This window comes from Dromiciops gliroides, chromosome 3, assembly GCF_019393635.1.
Source record: "Dromiciops gliroides isolate mDroGli1 chromosome 3, mDroGli1.pri, whole genome shotgun sequence".
Classification (NCBI taxonomy): domain Eukaryota; kingdom Metazoa; phylum Chordata; class Mammalia; order Microbiotheria; family Microbiotheriidae; genus Dromiciops; species Dromiciops gliroides.
Window position 1 is genome coordinate 439402412 of NC_057863.1, and position 20011 is coordinate 439422422.

The 20011-nt window shown below is 37.9% G+C and overlaps 2 protein-coding genes across 2 annotated transcripts in view; both read left to right on the forward strand.

Moving 5' to 3' along the window:
- Nucleotides 1–20011, forward strand: part of GPR155 (G protein-coupled receptor 155) — a 62499-nt gene that overhangs the window by 29156 nt on the left and 13332 nt on the right. The window contains 1 exon segment of the mRNA XM_043992869.1: nt 7617–7721. Within this exon segment, the coding sequence (XP_043848804.1) occupies nt 7617–7721 (105 nt within the window).
- Nucleotides 10164–12862, forward strand: LOC122746837 (coiled-coil domain-containing protein 28B-like). The gene has a single exon (XM_043992870.1). It carries the CDS (start codon nt 10309–10311, stop codon nt 10924–10926), a length of 618 nt encoding a protein of 205 aa, XP_043848805.1. The 5' UTR covers nt 10164–10308; the 3' UTR covers nt 10927–12862.

Here is a 20011-nt window from a genome sequence, read left to right on the forward strand (position 1 = left end):
GCAGGCTCTCTCTCACTCTTGCCTTGGAGGAGCTTTTGGAGTGGACTGGAGACTGGCTGCACAGCTGACTCCCATAGAAATTATGGCCCCTGGTGCAGCTAGGTGGCGCAGTGGATAGCCCTGGAGTCAGGAGTACCTGAGTTCAAATCCGGCCTCAGACACTTAACACTTACTAGCTGTGTGACCCTGGGCAAGTCACTTAACCCCAATTGCTTCACTAAAAAAAGAAAAAAAGAAATTATGGACCCCTGGTGGTGAGTTAATAAAATCCAGCTCTTTGAATTAGCTGAGCTGGAAGCAAGTTTGGGTTTTGAGACAGGAATTCCTTTGCTAGAGCCAGGAAGATTATCCATTTTCCGCTTTCCCTATTCCCTTGTCATTGGCTTAATTAATTTCACCTTTGCTGTGTATTTTATTCCAATTAATAAAACCTGATTTGTTTGAGGAAAAGAGGCTGTCAATCCCCTTTCTTATTGGCCTGGGAGAAATAACTAAAAAAGGCAGTTCGGAGGGGAGGACACTTTGGACCTAGAGGCCCTTCTTTATTTTCTGAACCCCAATATTATGGCAAGCCACCCAATTAACTCTCCCCATATTAAATCTGGCCCCTACATAGGGAACGTGGTGCAATTAGGAAACAACTAAACAAATTAATTGGTATGCTGCATATAGTTCTCTGTGGAAAAGCATTTGTTAAGCTTTAAGACTTAGAATTGACATTCTGAAAAATATATTGACAGAGTGGGTCTAAATGAAATTCACATATTCTTAGGAAATTCAACTATATTATCTTTTGGTCAATGATAGTGACTGAAATAAGATAAAGAGGTTTAGTATTAAAAAATAAATATGATTTCACTTGGCAGTAGAGGTGTGAGCCTAATCAATATTAGTCCAGATTGAACATTAGCTTTGTAAGGGCCAAATTTAGTATGGGAAGAGTTATTTGGGCAGCTCACCTTAATATTGGGTAAGAAAAGAAACAGCCTCTTTCAAAAACAAAAGAAGTTTATTAATGGGAACAAGTTTAAAACACTGTCTGAATCACACAAGTGAGATTAATAGAACTAGAAACAATGTATAAATCTCGGGGGTAAAAAGGCCCCAGGCACCCGAACCTGCCTCCAGCCCAGTTTTGCCTAAAAAAACCCGAACTCACCATACCCGAAATCTGTAGCTTTAAGGAGAATCAGCTATGCATTCTCTTCTGTTTTGTCCAAAGTTCAAACACCAGCAGCTCCTCTAAATATCTGCCTTCCTTCCCCATTTCTCCCAGAACTCTCTCCTCAGAAAACTCCCTAACTGCCTTTTTTCTAGCTCCCTCTTAACTGTATCAAACTCTAACTGAAACTGGCTCTCTAACTAACTCTCTCACGGGAAGGGGAGGTAGGGTTCTTAGCCATGCTGAGTCTCCGATTGGCTCAGTACACCCACATCGGCTGTCCCCATTATAATGACTGAGAGGTCAGTAATGCCAAGCAGTAAAATTCTAATGTCTTTTTTTTGTGTGTGTGTGGCCAATGAGGGTTAAGTGACTTGCCCAGGGTCACACAGCTAGTAAGTGTCAAGTGTCTAAGGTTGGATTTGAACTCAGGTCTTCCTGACTCCTCCAGGGCCAATGATTTATCCACTGTGCCACCCAGCTGCTCCTCTAATTTTATTTTAATCTGGTTCAGGCAACTCTGACTAGGAGTTCAATATCCCTACAATAGATCACTGGTAAAAACCTATTCAGAAAGCTCAGACTATAAATTCCTTTAAATTGCTACCATATTGGGTCATATTGTATGTAAGTGTATTATTTCTGACTCAAGTGAATTTTCCCTGGAAAGGGGGGGCTAATAAAATTTTTTTAAATATAGTTTACCTAAAGGGGTGGCTAGGTGGCACAGTGGATAAAGCACTAGCCCTGGATTCAGGAAGACCTGAGTTCAAATCCAGCCTCAGACACTTGACATTTACTAGCTGTGTGACCCTGGGCAAATCACTTAACCCCCATTGCCCCACAAAGAAAAAAAAAATTTTATATATATATATTTTTTTTTTACTTAAATCTTTAGAAAGCTAAAACCCTTGATTTATAATAAGGAACATGGAAGTAATTCTTTACTAGCTATTTCCAGGAAAGCTTTAGTAACAATTATTGCAGATAAAAGGGGATGCTAGGTGGCATGGTGGATAGAGTAGCAGGCCTGGAGTTAGGAAGATTCATGTTCTTGAGTTGAAATTCAGCCTCACACACTTACTAGCTTTGTGATCCTGGGCAAGTCACTTAACCCTGTGTGCCTCAATTTCCTTATCTGTAAAATGAACTGGAGAAGGAAATGGCAAACTATTCCAGTATTTTGCCAAGAAAACCCCAAATGGGGTCATGGAGAGTTAGACACAACTGAAATGACTGAACATTCCAGATGAAATAAAATTCAATTAATTTTAAGAACAAGATGTACTTCCCTGGGTCCACTAAGAAAAAAAAATTGATATTGCATGTAATGTGTACCATTATAATAATTAAATGTAAGTTCATTTGTTTAAACACAGCATTGAACCATATATAATCTTTTACTGCCCAAGAACCAGAGGAGTTGTCTCATCTATTTTTCTCTCAGAAGTTCCTCTCTCTCTCTGTTACATCTTTCCCAGGTGGTTGAGTTCCTGTGTCTTTGTGTCTTTTATGGTGATGCTGAGCTCAGTTCTTTTTCGGGCCAGATAATGATGTTGAGGAGGAAGGTGGCCTTCTTGTAAATTCCACTTATTGGTGGTACTTATTCTTCCATTAAGAATTATGAAGAATTATGAAGAAGGGGCAGCTGGGTAGCACAGTGGATAAAGCACTAGCCCTGGATTCAGGAGGACCTGAGTTCAAATCCGGCCTCAGACACTTAACACTTACTAGCTGTGTGACCCTGGGCAAGTCACTTAACCCTCATTGCCCCACCAAAAAAAAAAAAAAAAGAATTATGAAGAGCAAGTTTCTTTTTAGTATTCACAATGGAAGAAACTATCAAAGTGATGCCATCTGACTTTCCTTGCTTTACAGAGCTGAAGTCCCAAGAAGTGTTATGACTCACCTGTGATCACAGGTAGTAGATACAGGCCTGAGATTCAGAACTAGAGCCTCAGCCCCAAACCAGTAGTTCCTTTGTCCCGTTCTCTTCTTCATGACAACTTTTCACATGTATGAAGGGCTACTGTGGTGTTCCTTAAAGTCAAGCATTACCTATACCAAAGCTTCTTAAATGTGGGTCTCAACCCATATGGGGTCATGTAAATGAATCTGGGGGTCATGAGAAATTTAGCAACAGTAAAAGGTTATGTATACCTATTGTGTATACTTAAATACCCGGGGTCCCATAAAAATTTCTTGGGTGAAAAGGGGTGGTGAGTGGAAAAAGTTTAAGATGCCCTAAGCTATAAGACCCTGGGTGTTAGCCTCAGTTTCTTCATCTGTAAAGTAGGTCTGATAATGCCTGTACCTTCCAAGATTATCCTAAGGATCAAATGAAATAATGTATAGTTTTGCAGACTTGCAAATTATCTAAATGACATCATTTTTATAAAGTGTTTAATATACTGTCTGGCACGGAGTAGGTACTTAATAAGTGCTTGTTTCCTTCCTTTTTTAGGAGGCAACTAGGTGGTGCAGTGCAGATAGCATTATACCCGTAGGCAGGAAGACCTGAGTTCAGATTTGGCATCAGATACTTACTGGCTGTGTGGCTATCAACAGGTCACTTACCCTCTGTCTGCTTCAATTTCCTCAACTATAAAATGGGGATAATAATAGCACCTACCTTCCAGTATTGTGAGGATCAAATGAAATGTTTGCAGACTTGGCAAATTATACAAATGAGATAATATTTGTAGAGCTCTTAGCACAGTGCCTGGCTCATAGTAGACTCTTAATAAATGTGAACTCTTTTCCCTCCGTACCCCCAAAATGTCACCTGTGTTGGCCTATGATTTTTAGCTCTGCTAATTCTGAGATTCTGTGATTTCTTTCTTCCTTACCTCTAATCTAAGCTGGTCCTTTAAGTATTAGTAACTGGCATAAATTTGTATCACTTAGGTTTCCAACCTGGATTCCTTGATTCCCGTTGCCTCTCACCAGAGGTATTCCCAAACATTTCATTCACTATTTCCCTGTCCCTTTACTGTAGGTAAGCCTATGGGTTGTCTCATTTCCATGTCGATGTTCCTTACAAGTGTGAAGTTAAATTGAGAATCAAATTTGTCAGTTTTGACAAAAATTAAAGTCAGTCCAGCAACCTTTGTTATTTCTGCTGTATATAAAAGGCTGCATGCTAGAACCAGGGTTACAAAGATGCAAAATAACTATCCTTGGGGCAGCTAGGTGGCACAGTGGATAGAGCACTGGCCCTGGAGTCAGGAAGACCTGAGTTCAAATCCGGCCTCAGACACTTAACACTTACTAGCTGTGTGACCCTGGGCAAGTCACTTAACCCCAATTGCCTCACCCCCCCCCAAAAAAAATAAATAAAATCACTATCCTTTTCCTCTAACAACTTACTTTCTAAGAGGGGCAAATGGGTGAATGAAGGCATTTATTAAGTGTTTGCTGTATGCCAGCTACTAAACTAAGCTTGGAATATGAATAAAAAAGTAGAAAAGTCTATTCTCAAGCTGTTTACATCTTTAGGGGGGGTAGGGAAGAAGGAAGGATGAGATAGCACTTGGTGAACAGAACTATAGAGGAGTCAACTGATAACACCCTTTTCCTTAGCAGTGGTAGTTATTTTGATTAGTGTATGGTAGAAAGTAGTGTAGGTCTGAAAATAACTGAGCTTTGTAAAAGCATGGATCTGGGACCTGCTAAATTTTAGGATCTCTTTCTTAATCAAGATAGCCTGATATAGGCTCTCTTAATCCAGATCAGGAGATCCAAAACCCCTCTTAGGCTTGATCAGCTATGATAGAAGAAGAGAGATCAGACAGGGAGCTCTGAGAAGATTTGAAGAGTGAGTAATCTATAACTGAGGGGAGGACCCTCGGGCAGAAGTGGCACTTGGGCCAAACCTGAAGTGAAAAGTGGGGTTTCAATAAGTATAGATGAAGAAGGGACGCATTTTGAGTATGAGTGGAAGTAGAAGAGTTCAGGATGAGATTGGGGAATAACTAATAAACTACTTAGGCAGGAAGTATGGAATAAAGGAAGGAGCAGTATAAAATCATGTTGAAAAAGATAATTTAAAGCTGGGAGACCCTTAAATTCCAGACTGAAGTCAAAGAAGAGGAGGCTAATGGGTCATTTGAGTACTGTCTTCAAGCATAAGAAGAATTTTGTTATTTCTGGGAAAAGTGATGACAAGTTGGCTTATGAACCAGAGCTGAAGTAACAGTAAACTTAAAACCCTAGAGAACTGCTTTTATCAGGCATTTATTGAGCACAGCTTAGTATAGTGCAAAACTTCTTAAACTGTGGGTTGTGTCCCCATATGGGGTTGAATAACTGAATGCAGGAGTTGCAAAAAATTTGGCAACAGTAAAAGGTTATGTATACCTATTATATACACCTATATACCTAAATACCTAGGGTTGCATAAAAATTTCTCAGGTAAAAAGGGGTTGTGAGTGGACAAAGTTTAAGAAGTCTTTGTATAGTGTACCTAGGTGCTGAGGAAGGTTCACAGATGAATAAGACAAGACTTGCCCTCAAAGACCTTACAGTCTAGTAGAGGAAGTTAAGACCTTGATGAATATGATACAAATTAAAATTAATTGTATATGTTGACTGTAGGAAAAAACTTAAGTGGGATAATATTTGTAAAAATCTTAGGAAACATTAAAACACTATACAAATACTAGTTATTATCATTATTATCATGCCAGGGTTACAAACCACTGAAAGGAATACCTTTGGAGACAATTTCAAAATTATTTACCTTTTACTTATGACTTACTTTGAGGCAGAGGACAGGACTACCTTTTCCATGGTGCTAATTTAACTTTTTTTTCTATTAGATTTGGACACTAATTTTAAAAATACTGGAATCCTTTTCCCCTTAGGGTCATAGTATTTATGAACATTAGAGTAGACATTAAATACATTGTCAAAAGCTCCTTTGGGTGCCATGGACCCTAAATTGTAGGATACAGTCTATTTGGTATTTGAACATTGACGTTTACATGATTTGTTGCTAACATAATGCTGTTGCAAATTTTTAATGCCAACAAGAACCACATCTAGAAATGTGCAAACTCTCATAAAGGGCATACACAGCCTGCTGTTCAGCAGACCATTTGGAGGAACAAATGTTGCTATGCATTTCCTATTTCAGTGTTGACTTCTTTATGCCACCTTCAGGGTGATTTTTAAAACTGTATAATTATTCTGTAACAACTAATTTAAAGGAGCTCATTTAACATTTGCTACCACCTATAGATTTTATCATTCATGTTTTAGACATGGAAAGCAAATAATAAGTGTTTATTGAAGGTTATCACTGCCAAATGCTGTGGAAGATACAAGACAAATATCAACTAAAACCCCTTTCTTTAGTGAGTCTACTTAGAGAGACAAAATTGACATTTAGGAAATAACTAGAGAACAATCAAAAATGAAGGAAATGCAGGGCAGCTAGATGGTGCAGTGATTAAAGCACTGGCACTGGATTCAAGAGTACCTGAGTTCAAATCCGGCTTCAGACACTTGACACTTACTAGCTGTGTGACCGCGGGCAAGTCACTTAACCCCCATTGCCTAAAAAAAAAAAAAAAAAAAAGAAGGAAATACTATGTTTCAAAGTCCATGGTGAGGCAGATGCTTGGAAAACTCAGTTCTATCTAAATGTGAGGTTGTAGAGTTTTTGTTTTTCCCCCTTGCTTAAAATACCTAAAACTTTGCCCCACCACTCCAAGATTCATTTATTTTAAACTATTATTCTAAGCAGTCTATAGGCTTCACTAGTCTACAAAAGGGATCCGTGACAAAATAGATTTAAGACCCCCTGGTTTTAAATCTTAAGACAACATCATTATAGGTTTCTGAGAATGATATAATGAAAATTGTATTTGAGAGAGATATGGAGCAAATTTTAAATTTTCCATACTAGTTAATTTGACAGAATTAAAATGCAATGGGAAAGCTATTTGAAAATATAAAATTTATTTATATGTCCTCGTCTATGTCTGGATACTTTTTATAGCAGGTAGTTCAAGACCATTTTGACATAAGGAAATAACTAGAGAACAATCAAAAATGAAGGAAATGCAGGGCAGCTAGATGGTGCAGTGGTTAAAGCACCGGCCCTGGATTCAGGAGTTCCTAAATTCAAATCCGGCCTCAGACACTTGACACTTACTAGCTATGTGACCCTGGGCAAGTCACTTAACCCCATTGCCCCATTAAAAAAAAAAAAAAAAGCTCATGAACCAGGGGCGGCTAGGTGGCGCAGTGGATAAAGTACCAGCCCTGGATTCAGGAGTACTTGGGTTCAAATTCGGGCTCAGACACTTGACACTTACTAGCTGTGTGACCCTGGGCAAGTCACTTAACCCCCATCGCCCCGCAAAATATACAAAACAAAAAGCTCATGAACCTTGGACAGTTTTGTAAGTATCAGACCTCTGACCTGACTCTATTTTTTTCTTTTCAGGCTCCTGTTCATGTTCAATAGGCAATGGGGAATTGTGCCATTCTACATTAGACCCAGTAACAAACACCAGTCCTGGTGAAACCCGAACTCCTTCCTTGAGGACAGGTAAATTAAACTGAGTTTCAAGAGGAAATAGTTCCATATTGTTATGATTCAAAGTAACTATATAAAATTTCTGTGGGTACTAGCAAAAACAGGTTTGTAAGTTTTATTTTTAAAATATGAATGAGGAAAATGTGCTACTAGAATAATCAGAAGGCATAAAAAACCCTAAATTTATGAAGTACTTGGATTTATGATTTTTATCAGTGGTTGGAATCTTCTTTATATGGCTTTTCTCTCTAGTAATGCAAATCAGCTTCTGGTCTGTAATCTTAAAGAGTGGTTTGGGTATCATCTTTTTTTTTTTTGGTGAAGCAATTGAGGTTAAATGACTTGCCCAGGGTCACACAGCTAGTAAGTGTCAAGTGTCTGATGCCAGATTTGAACCAATTTGAACTCAGGTCCTCCTGACTCCAAAGCTGGTGTTTTATCCACTGCGCCACCTACCTGCCCCTGGGTATCTTCAAAGTAAAATTAATTTCCCATGGTCAAAAAGCTCTAGGGGTGCAGTGGATAGAGCACTGGCCTTGGAATCAGGAAAAGTCATCTTCATGAGTTCAAATCTAGCCTCATTCCTCAGTTGAGAAGTGCTCAAAGGATAGGAACAGGCAGTTTTCCAATGAAGAAATCAAAACAATTTATAGTCATAAGAAAAAATGCTCTAACCCATTCTTGATTAGAGAAATGCAATTTAAAACAACCTTGAGATATCATTTTACACCTATCAGATTGGCTAAATAATAGAAGGGGAAAGCAACAAATATTGGAGGGAATATGGAAAAATTGAGAATTTGATTCTTGCTGGATCTGTGAACTGTCGCAACCATTTTTGGAGCGCAATCTGGAATTATGGTCAAAGAGTGATTAAACTGCCCTTTGACCCAGCAATACCATTATTAGGTCTGTTTTCCAAGATGATTAGGGGAAAAGGTAAAGAACATGTTCTAAAATATTTACAGCAGTTCTCTTTTTGTTGGCAAAGGACTGGAAATTATGGGGATGCCCATCAATTGGGGAATAGCTAAACAAGTTATGGTATATATTAGTGATGGAATGTTACTCTGCTATAAGAAATGATGAGCTGGATGATCTTAGAAAAACATGGATATACTTGCATGAAAAATGAAGAGTGAAATAAGCAGAACCAAGCCAATGTTGTATACAGTAACAGTAATGTTTTTGTTTGTTTGTTTGTTTGGTTTTTAGTGAGGCAATTGGGGTTAAGTGACTTGCCCAGGGTCACACAGCTAGTAAGTGTTAAGTGTCTGAGGCCGGATTTGAACTCAGGTACTCCTGACTCCAGGGCCGGTGCTCTATCCACTGCGCCATCTAGCTGCCCCAGTAATGTTGTTTTAAGAACAGCTTTGAGTGACCAAGTCTTTCTTCTTTATAATAAGACCCAAATTAACTACAAAGGTCCTATGAAGGAAGATGCTCTCTGCATCCAGAGAAAGAACTGACATATACATACATATTTTTTCTAACAGTCCATCTCTAGGATGGAGAAGGGAAAAAATTACATGATAACTTTATTGTATATTGTTTTCTTTTTATTTCTCTCTCGCTCTCTCTCTCTCTTTTTTTTTTTTTGCTGGACAATGAGGGTTAAATGACTTGCCCAGGGTCACACAGCTAGTAAATATCAAATGTCTGAGGCTGGATTTGAACTCAGGTCCTCCTGAATCCCAGGCCAGTGCTTTATGCACTGCACCATCTAGCTGCCTCACTTTATTATATATTTAAAAGAAATAGCATATTGTACATAATAGATCTGCAATTTTAGGTGCAATCTTTTTTTCTTATTCCATTTTATTATAGACATGTTTGTTTTATTTCTTAAGTTTGGAATTTTTAAAAAAATTAAAATAAACCAACAAAAACAAATCCAGCCTCAGACACTTACTAGCTGGGTGATCCTGGCCAAGTCACTTAACCTTGTTTGCCTCAGCTTCCTTATCTGTAAAATGAGCTGGAGAAGAAAATGGCAAAACACTCCAGTATCTTTGCCAAGAAAACCCCAAAATGGGGTCATAGAGAGTCAGACACAATTGAAACAAATAAACAATAACTCACTAACTCCAAAACTAGCTCTCTATCCACTATGCTACATGTGTGGAATTTTTATAAGATTAATCATGCATTTTATATTTTTAAAAAATATATAAGTTGGGGGTGGCTAGGTGGCACAGTGGATAAAGCACTGGCCCTGGATTCAGGAGTACCTGAGTTCAAATCCAGCCTCAGACACTTGACACTTACTAGCTGTGTGACCCTGGACAAGTCACTTAACCCCCATTGCCCTGCAAAAAAAAAAAATATATATATATATAAGTTGTTGTCTTTTATTTTTAACATCACCATGTGCTCAGTATCCCTTTCCTCAACTCCAAGAGGCATTGCTTATACAAATGATATCTTTTAAAAAACAAAAGAGAGACACACATCCCAGGGAGTGGGAGGCAGGGGAACCAAGGCCGGATGCTGCCACAGCCTCACAAGCACAGGCAGCTTCTGCTGGGATCTGTCCAGGTTTCCCTCCCCACCCAGTGCACCCTGACCCTTGAGGAGCCAAGCCTGTATACACACCAAAATGGATGACAAGAAGAGGAGGAGGAGCCCCAAGTCCTGCCTGTCGCAGCCTGCACCCCCTGCCAGTGCATTGCGCAGGGTCCCAGTCCCAACCAGCCAAAGTGCCTCCTTCTCCTTGGGCCTTCCCCACCTGCCATCCCCAAAGCAGCGCACCAAGTTTAAGAGGGTGACGAAGGAGAAGGGCCACCTTGTGCTGGTGGGTGGAGGGGTGGGTGCCCCAGCAGGCACCCCCTTGCAGCACTCCTTCCTGACAGAGGGGACTGGTGTCTATGAGATGGAGGGAGGGCTACTCAACCTAATCAATGACATTCATTCTGGCCGGCTCCAGGCCTTTGGGAAGGAGTGTTCCTTTGAGCAGCTGGAGCATGTTCAGGAGCTGCAGGAGAAGCTGGCTAGGCTGCACTTCAGCCTGGATGTGTGTGGAGAGGAGGAGGAGGAGGAGGAGAAGGACGAGGAGGAGGAAGAGGCTGAGACTGAAGGGCTGCCCCAGGAACAGAAGAAAACAGTGGCTGATCAGAACCTAGAACAGCTGCTTAGCAATCTGGAGGACCTCAGCATCTCTATACAGAAGCTGCACCTGGCCAAGAACGCAGAACCTAAGGAGGCCCCCACAGCCTAAGTGGAGGCCCTTGCTTGGGATCCTTGAAAACTTGCTCTCAGCCTCAGTTTCCCCATGATGGCTGAAGTGAGCAACTGGACTCCCTCAGATGTGAGGGTATGAGGAAGGAGCCCAGGCCCCTTCATCACCCTGACTCTGTGACCTTCGTTAGGACCTGGCCACAGCCCTGGGAGCTGTGTGACCCCGGGCCCTCAGACCTCACATGACCCCAAGCTCTGACCAGGCTGTGTCCTCTGGCCCTCCGAACTTTACATGACCCTGACCTCTGACCTAGGCTGTGATCTCCCCCTGGCCCTGCCGGACCTGTCCAGGCTGGGCCTCTGGCAGCTGAATTAAACATAAGGATAGACAGATGCCCCCCACCCCCCAAAAAAAACAAAAGAGAGAAAACAGCATAATTGATCAATACATCAAAAAAAAAATCTGAAAATATGTGCAATGTACAACAATTGTGTGCCTCATATCCTTGCCAAGGGATGGTGCCTTCTCATAGTTCTTCTTTTAAGTTATGTTTTGTTCTTTATAATTTGGTAACATTAACTTGATTTTTTGAGTAGTAATTCTTAACATTTACATCATTGGAGTCATTGTGTATATTGTTTCCTTGGCTCTGCTTACTTCACTTTGCATCAGTTCATATAGACTTTTCTATGCTTTTCTGTATCAGTCACATTCATCATTTCTTACAACACAGTAATATTCTATTACATTAAAGTATAACGGCTTTGAAGATAAATAAAAATGTGGTCAAAGGATACAAATGAAGAACTCTCAAAAAAACCCCAGAAAACTATTCCCGAAAAGCCTTTCCCCAGTAAATGGGCATCTACTTTGTTTCCAGTTCTTTGCTGCCACAAAAAAAATATTACAAATATTTTGGTGTATATCAGGACTTTTCTTCCTCTTTTTAATGACCTCCTTGGGATATAAGCCCCATAATGGAATCTTTGGGTCAAAAAATTTGGACATTTTAGCATTTTATTTACATAATTCCAAACTGATTTCCAAAATGGTTATACTGATTCATAGCTCTACTAACAATGTACTAGTGTGCCTATCTTTGCACAACCCTTCTGACATTGACTATTCCCAACTTTTGCCATTTTTGCTAATTTGTAGGAAACAAGGCAAAACCTTGTGGGTTTGATTTGCATTTCTCTTAATAGTAATTTGGAGCATCTGTTCATACAATTATTACTAACTTTCAGTTCTTTCAAGAGCTGTTTTTTCATATCCCGTGCATTTTTATCTTCAAAATTGTTCCTATTAGAAAAATCCTAATACCAAATACAGTTTTGATATGTATATTGGAAAGGAAGGGGTTATTTTTTAGGTATCTTATAGAATCATAGATTTAAAGCAGGAAGGGACCTTAGAGCTCATAACATCTAATTCTCTTATTTTACACATGAGGAAATGAATCCCATTGAGGTCTCTTGCCCAGGACTAAACAACTATTAAGTGTCTGACACAGGACTTGAACCTAGTTCTACATAATTCTGAGTCTGGTTACTATATTGTGGTACCTCAGAGGACTAATTACTATTTACTGCCATGATTAATGGCCTATTTGTCTTTTCCTACCCCTTTCCCACAAAAAGTATCCAAAAGGTAGACTTTAATAACCTGCTAAATTCCCTTGAATTCATTAATTAATACTTTTTAATGTCTGCCATACACTAAGTAATGCACAGAAGAAATATTTGTATTCCTTTCACTTTAAACTAAAAAGTGAGGTGTTCTGTCCCAAAGACCATTGTTAACACTGTTTTGACTTAGAAGGTAAATGAGGACTATTTCACAGACTTGTATTATAGGCATGTCTTTTAAAATGTAAGGTAAAATTCTAGCTAGACTGTCTAAAATATCTAATGAGTGGTCTCCAATAAATTATCAGCTTTAACAATTACTTTTGTGAAAAATCAGAACATATTTAAATACAAGTTAAAACACAACACAATCTTAAAGAAAACTTTTTTTTTTGAAAAGAAAACTTTTACAAATGTTCCCCTCTTTTTTTGAATATGCTTATCAAAAATAATACTTCTAGGGGCAGTTAGATGGCGCAGTGGATAGAGCACCAGCCCTGGAGTCAGGAGTACCTGAGTTCAAATCTGGCCTCAGACACTTAACACTTACTAGCTATGTGACCCTGGGCAAGTCACTTAACCCCAACTGCCTCACTAAAAAAAAAAACAAAAAAAATACTCCTAGAATCAATTTACACTTGCCATGGCAACCAATTTGCCAGGGAAATGCTTTATAGAGTTCGATCAAATAATCAGTTGAGAGAAAAAAAATAACAAAAACAAACAACTCAGAATATGGGAGCACAATACTCCCAGAATTAACATTGTATTATGAAATCAAAACCATCTTGCATTGTTTCAAAATTAGATGAATGAATAGAAGAAAATACACATGGAAGAATAAAAGACAATGAAATTCAAACTAGGGAAATCAAATGAATATAAATGACTGATAATATTAAACATTATTAAATGAATATGAACTTAACATTAATAAGAGTATTACAAAATATTAACTTGATCACATGTCTGTAAAAAGCTTTTACAAATATTCCCTTTTTTTAAAAGCTAAGTATAAAACACAATCTCAAGAGCATGAAAATCTCTATGAAAATAAACCCATATCATTAATTTATTTCAAAATGTAGATGTAATAGCATAGAAATCCTATGTAACCTCTGAACTGATATTATTTCTCTGAGAACACTTTTGATTCTGATATCTAAAATCCCCAATACGTATATTAATACCTTGCTGCTTACTTCTACATTTCTGTAAAATATGTCTTCTTGAAATATGATTAAAAAAAAGAAATATGATGATTGTCCTTTTTATTCAGCTTAAGTTTGTCTTCTTTAATCCCTCTATATTGTCTGTTGGTCCTTTCATAATATAAATGCTTTATAAGGTTACTAATTAAAGATAAAAGCAGATTAACAAAATTATGAACAAAACAAGCATATCTGGAATTTAAAGGGTTTTCTAAGGTTGGTTTGGGAGAACCACAGTAGGTCAAGTCAGAATCACAGCCAGGCTGGGCAAGAGCTGAGGCTGACTGCTTCAGCAACTGAGTAGAAGCTGCAGGTGCAGGTAGAGAAAGCTGCACATGCACAAGATCAGGACCTAAGGAGGGTGGATTAGATCTCTAGACTGCCCTGGCAGGAGGATCAAGGGGCTTGGCCAGGGGAGGAGTAGCAGGTGGCGCCAGAGGAGGGGGAGGAGGTGGGGTCCCGAGAGGAAGGGGCAGGACCACCTCTCCCATGTGGTGCACAGCCCTTGCTTTCAAACTCAGGCCTGGTTTCCCCTTCTCCCACTGCTTCTAGATGAGGTTGGGGTGTTGCCTCCAGGCATGCAAAAGGAGAGAAAAGCTTAGTGTTAGAATTTGAAAAAAGTGCAGGAGCCTGAGGTTTCTCTGAAAAGGCATGGTTGGGAGAGGGGTGGGGAGGGGATATTTATATTCCCTTGTGTGAGCACCTTGCTGGCTCTTCTTTTTTTTTTTTAATTAATAAAGTATTTTTTTTCCGTTCTATGTAAAGATAGTTCTCAACTTTTGTTTATACAAGCTTTACAATTTCAGATTTTTCTCCCTCCCTCTCCTCCCTCCCCACTCCCATAGACAGCAGGTAATCTGATATAGGTTTTATATATATATATATATATATATATATATATATACACACACATATATATATATATACACACATATATATATATACACATATATATATATATACACACACACATAATAACATTAATCCTATTTCTGCATTAGTCATGTTATAAGAGAAAAAATCAGAGCAATGATGAAAAACCTCAAAATAGAAAAAAACAACAGCATCAAAAACAAAAGAAATAGTATGGTTCATTCAACATCTATACTTCGCAGTTCTTTTTATTTTTTTTCTTGGATTTGGAGATCCTCTTCTATCATGAGTTCCATGGAACTCTTCTGTGCCATTACATTGGTGAGAAGAATATAGTCCATCACAGTAGATCAACATTCAATGTTGATGATACTGTGTACAATGTTCTTCTGGTTCTGCTCATCTCACTCATCATCAGCTCACGTAAGACCCTCCAGGTTTCTCTGAACTCCTCCTGTTCATCATTTCTTATAGCACAATAGTATTCCATTGTATTCATATACCACAACTTGTCCAGCCATTCCCCAATTGATGGGTACCCCCTCAACTTCCAATTCCTTGCCAGCACGTAAAGAGTAGCTATAAATATTTTTGAACATGTGGGTCCCTTTCCCCTTTCCATGATTTCTTTGGGAAAAAGACCTAAAAGTGGTATCGCTGGGTCAAAGGGTATGCACAGCTTTATCACCCTTTGGGCATAATTCCAAATTGCTCTCCAGAATGGTTGGATCAGTTCACAGCTCCACCAACAATGGATGAGTGTTCCAATTTTTCCACAGCTTCTCCAACATTTATTATTTTCCTTTTTTGTCATTTTAGCCAATCTGATAGGTGTCAGGTGGTACCTCAGAGTTGTTTTTATTTGCATCTCTCTAATCATTAGAGATTTAGAGCATTTTTCCATATGGTAATAGATAGCTTTGGTTTCTTCATCAGAAAACTGCCTATTCATATCCTTTGACCATTTCTCAATTGGGGAATGACTTGGGTTCTTGTAAATTTGATTTAGTTCCCTATATATTTTAGAGATGAGGCCTTTATCAGAAGTACTGGCCTCAAAAATTGTTTCCCAGCTTTCTGCCTCCCTTCTAATTTTGGATGCATTGCTTCTGTTTGTACAAAAATTTTTTAATTTAATGTAATCAAAATCATCCATTTTGCATTTTATAATATACTCTATCTCTTGTTTGGTCATAAACTGTTTTCCTTTCCAAAGGTCTGATAGGTAGACTATTCCTTTCTCTCCTAATTTACCTATGGTATCACCTCTTATGTCTAAATTGTGTATCCATTTTGACCTTATTTTAGTATAAGGTGTAAGATGTTGTTTTATGCCTAATTTCTGCCATACTATCTTCCAGTTTTCCCAGCAGTTTTTGTCAAATACTGAGTTCCTATCCCAGAAGCTGGAATCTTTGAGTTTATCAAACACTACATTACTAGTGTCATTTACCACTGCATTTCCTGAGCCTAGCCTATTCCATTGATCTACCACTCTATTTTTTAGCCAGTACCAGATAGTTTTGATGACTGCCGCTTTATAGTAAAGCTCCAGGTTTGGTACCACTAACCCACCTTCCTGTGAATTTTTTTCATTATTTCCCTGGATATTCTTGATTTTTTGTTTTTCCAGATGAATTTTGTAATTATTTTTTCTAGCTCTATAAAATAATTTTTAGGTAGTCTGATTGGTATGGCACTGAATAAGTAAATTAATTTAGGCAGTATTGTCATTTTTACTATATTAGCTCTGCCTATCCATGAGCAATTGATATCTTTCCAATTATTTAGATCTGATTTGATTTGTGTGAAGAGTATTTGGTAGTTGTGTTCATAGAGTTCCTGGGTTTGTCTTGGCAAGTAGACTCACAAGTATTTTATATTATCTACTGTTACTTTAAATGGAATTTCTCTTTCTATCTCTTGCTGCTAGACTTTGTTGGTCATGTATAGAAATGCTGATGATTTATGTGGATTTATTTTATATCCTGCTACTTTGCTAAAGTTGTTAATTGTTTCAAGTAATTTTTGAGTTGATTCTCTAGGATTCCTTAAGTATACCATCATATCATCTGCAAAGAGTGATAGTTTTGTTTCCTCCTTGCCTATTCTAATTCCTTTAATTCCTTTCTCTTCTCTGATTGCTAAAGCTAACATTTCTAGGACAATATTAAATAATAGGGGTGATAATGGACATCCCTGTTTCACCCCTGATCTTATTGGGAAGGCCTCTAATTTATCTCCATTGCATATAATACTTGTTGATGGCTTTAGGTAGATACTGTTTATTATTTTAAGGAAAGCTCCCCCTATTCCTAAACTCTCCAGTGTTTTTATTAGGAATGGGTGTTGTATTTTTTCAAAAGCTTTCTCTGCATCTATTGAGATAATCATATGATTTTGGTTGGTTTTCTTATTGATGTGGTTGATTATGTTAATAGTTTTCCTAATGTTGAACCAGCCCTGCATTCCTGGTATAAATCCCACCTGGTCATAGTGTATTATCCTGGTGATCACTTGCTGTAATCTCCTTGCTAATATCTTATTTAAGACTTTAGCATCAATATTTATTAGGGAAATTGGTCCATAATTTTCTTTCTCTGTTTTTGCTTTGCCTGGTTTTGGTATCACCACCATATTTGTGTCATAAAACGAATTTGGCAGAACTCCTTCTTCACCTATTTTTCCAAATAATTTGTATAATATTGGAATTAATTGTTCTTTAAATGTTTGGTAAAATTCACCTGTAAACCCATCTGGCCCTGGATTTTTTCTTAGGGAGTTCATTAATGGCTTGTTCAATTTCTTTTTCTAATATGGGTTTATTTAAGGATTTTATTTCTTCTTCAGTTAACCTGGGCAGTTTGTATTTTTGTAAATATTCATCCATTTCATTTAGATTGCCAAATTTATTGGCATACAGTTGGGCAAAATAATTCCTAATTATTGATTTAATTTCCACTTCATTGGTGGTAACATCCCCTTTTTCATTTTTGATACTGGTAATTTGGTTTACTTCTTTCTTTTTTTTAATCAAATTAACCAATATTTTATCTATTTTATTTATTTTTTTCATAAAACCAGCTCTTAGTTTTATTGATTAATTCTATAGGTTTTTTGCTTTCAATCTTATTAACTTCTCCTTTGATTTTCAGGATCTCTAATTTAGTATCTAATTGGGGATTTCTAATTTGTTCTTTTTCTAGCTTTTTAAGTTGCATGCCCAATTCATTAATCTCCTCTTTCTCTTTTTTATTCATGTAAGCATTTAGAGCTATCAATTTTCCCTTAAGCACTGCTTTGGCTGTGTTTTTGGTATGTTGTCTCATTATTGTAATTCTCTTGGATATAGTTATTGATTGTTTCTATGATTTCTTGTTTGGCCCATTCATTCTTTAGAATGAAATTATTTAGTTTCCAATTGATTTTCATTCTACTTTTCCCTGGCTCTTTCTTACATGTAATTTTTATTGCATCATGATCTGAAAAGGATGCATTTACTATTTCTGCCTTTCTACATTTAACTATGATGTTTTTGTGCCCTAATACATGGTCAATTTTTGAAAATGTGCCATGTACTGCTGAGAAAAAGGTATATTCCTTTCTATCCCTATTCAATTTTCTCCAGACATCTATCATGTCTAACTTTTCTAGTAATCTATTCACCTCTTTCACTTCTTTCTTATTTATTTTGTGGCTAGATTTATCTAATTCTGAGAGGGGGAGATTCAGATCCCCCACTAGTATAGTATTACTGTCTAATTCCTCTTGTAACTCATTTAAATTCTCCTCTAAGAACTTGGATGCTATACCACTTGGCGCATACATGTTTAATATTGATATTACTTCATTATCTATAGTACCTTTAAGCAGGATGTAATTTCCTTCCTTATCTCTTTTAATGAGATCTATTTTTGCCTGCACTTTGTCTGAGATAAGGATTGCTACCCCTGCTTTTTTTACTTTAGCTGAAGCATAATATATTCTGCTCCAGCCTTTTACCTTTACTCAGTGTGTATGTCTCTGCTTCAAATGTGTTTCTTGTAAACAGCATATTGTAGGATTCTGGTTTTTAATCCACTCTGCAATTCGCTTCCGTTTTATAGCAGAGTCCATCCCATTCACATTCACAGTTATTATTACTGACTGTCTATTCCCCTCCATTCTATTTACCCCCTTTGTACTTTTCCCCCCTTCTTTCACCCTATTCCTCCTCACCGACGTTTTACTTCTTACCCCTGCCTCCCCCAATCTGCCCTCCCTTTTTATCACCCCCCTCTCTTTTCTTTACCCTTTTCTCCCTTGCTCTTGTCCTCCTTTCTATCAGTCCCCCCCTTTCCCTTCCCCTTTTGCTTCCCTAAAGAATGAGTTAAGTTTCTTTATCCCAATGAATGTATATGTTATTCCCTCTTTGAATCAAATCTAATGAGAATAGGGTTGAAACCATGTTCCCCCCTCCTTTCTTTCCCTCTATTGTAATAGGTTTTTTTTTTCACCTCTTCATATGATATAATTCATCCCCTTCCACCTCCCCTTTCCTCTCCTCTCCATAGACTCCCTTTTTAACCCCTTAATTTTTTTTGTATCATCACATCAAAGATAATTTATATTTATACCCTCTGTGTAAAGTCTTTCTCTATGCCCAAATACATTTACAGTTCTTAAGAGTTATGAGTATTATCTTCCTATGTAGGGATATAAACAGTTTAACCTAATAGGGTAACCTTTTTTTCCCCCCCCCTCTGTTTACCTTTTTAAACTTCTCTTGAGTCTTGTATGTTGAGATCGAATTTTCTATTCAGTTCTGGTCTTTTCACCAGGAAAGATTGAAAGTCCCCAGTGTCATTAAATATCCATCTTTTCCCCTGAAAGAAAATGCACATTTTTGCTGGGTAATAGATTCTTGGCTGCAGTCCAAGCTCCTTTGCCTTCCGGAATATCATATTTCAAGCCTTGCGGTCCTTTAATGTTGAAGCTGCCAGGTCCTGAGCAATCCTGACTATGGCTCCATGATATTTAAATTGCTTCTTTCTGGCTGCTTAGAGTATTTTCGCCTTCACCTGATAATTCTGGAATTTGGCTACAATATTCCTTGGAGTTTTCCTTTTGGGGTCTCTTTCAGGAGGTGATTGGTGGATTCTTTCAATGATGATTTTATCCTCTGATTCTATGATATCAGGGCAGTTCTCCTTAATAATTTCCTGGAATATGGTGTCTAGATTCTTTTTCTGGTCATGGCTTTCAGGCAGTCCAATGATTCTCAAATTGTCTCTCCTCGATCTGTTTTCCAGATCACTTGTCTTTCCAATGAGGTATTTCACATTTTCTTCTATTTTTTCATTCTTTTGATTCTGCTTGACTGATTCCTGGTGTCTCATGGATTCCTTATCTTCCAACTGACCAATTTTAATT

What these genes read in the sequence shown, in the direction of transcription:
- LOC122746837 (XM_043992870.1), top strand. Translation starts at nt 10,309, where the DNA reads ATGGATGACAAGAAGAGGAGGAGGAGCCCCAAGTCCTGCCTGTCGCAG.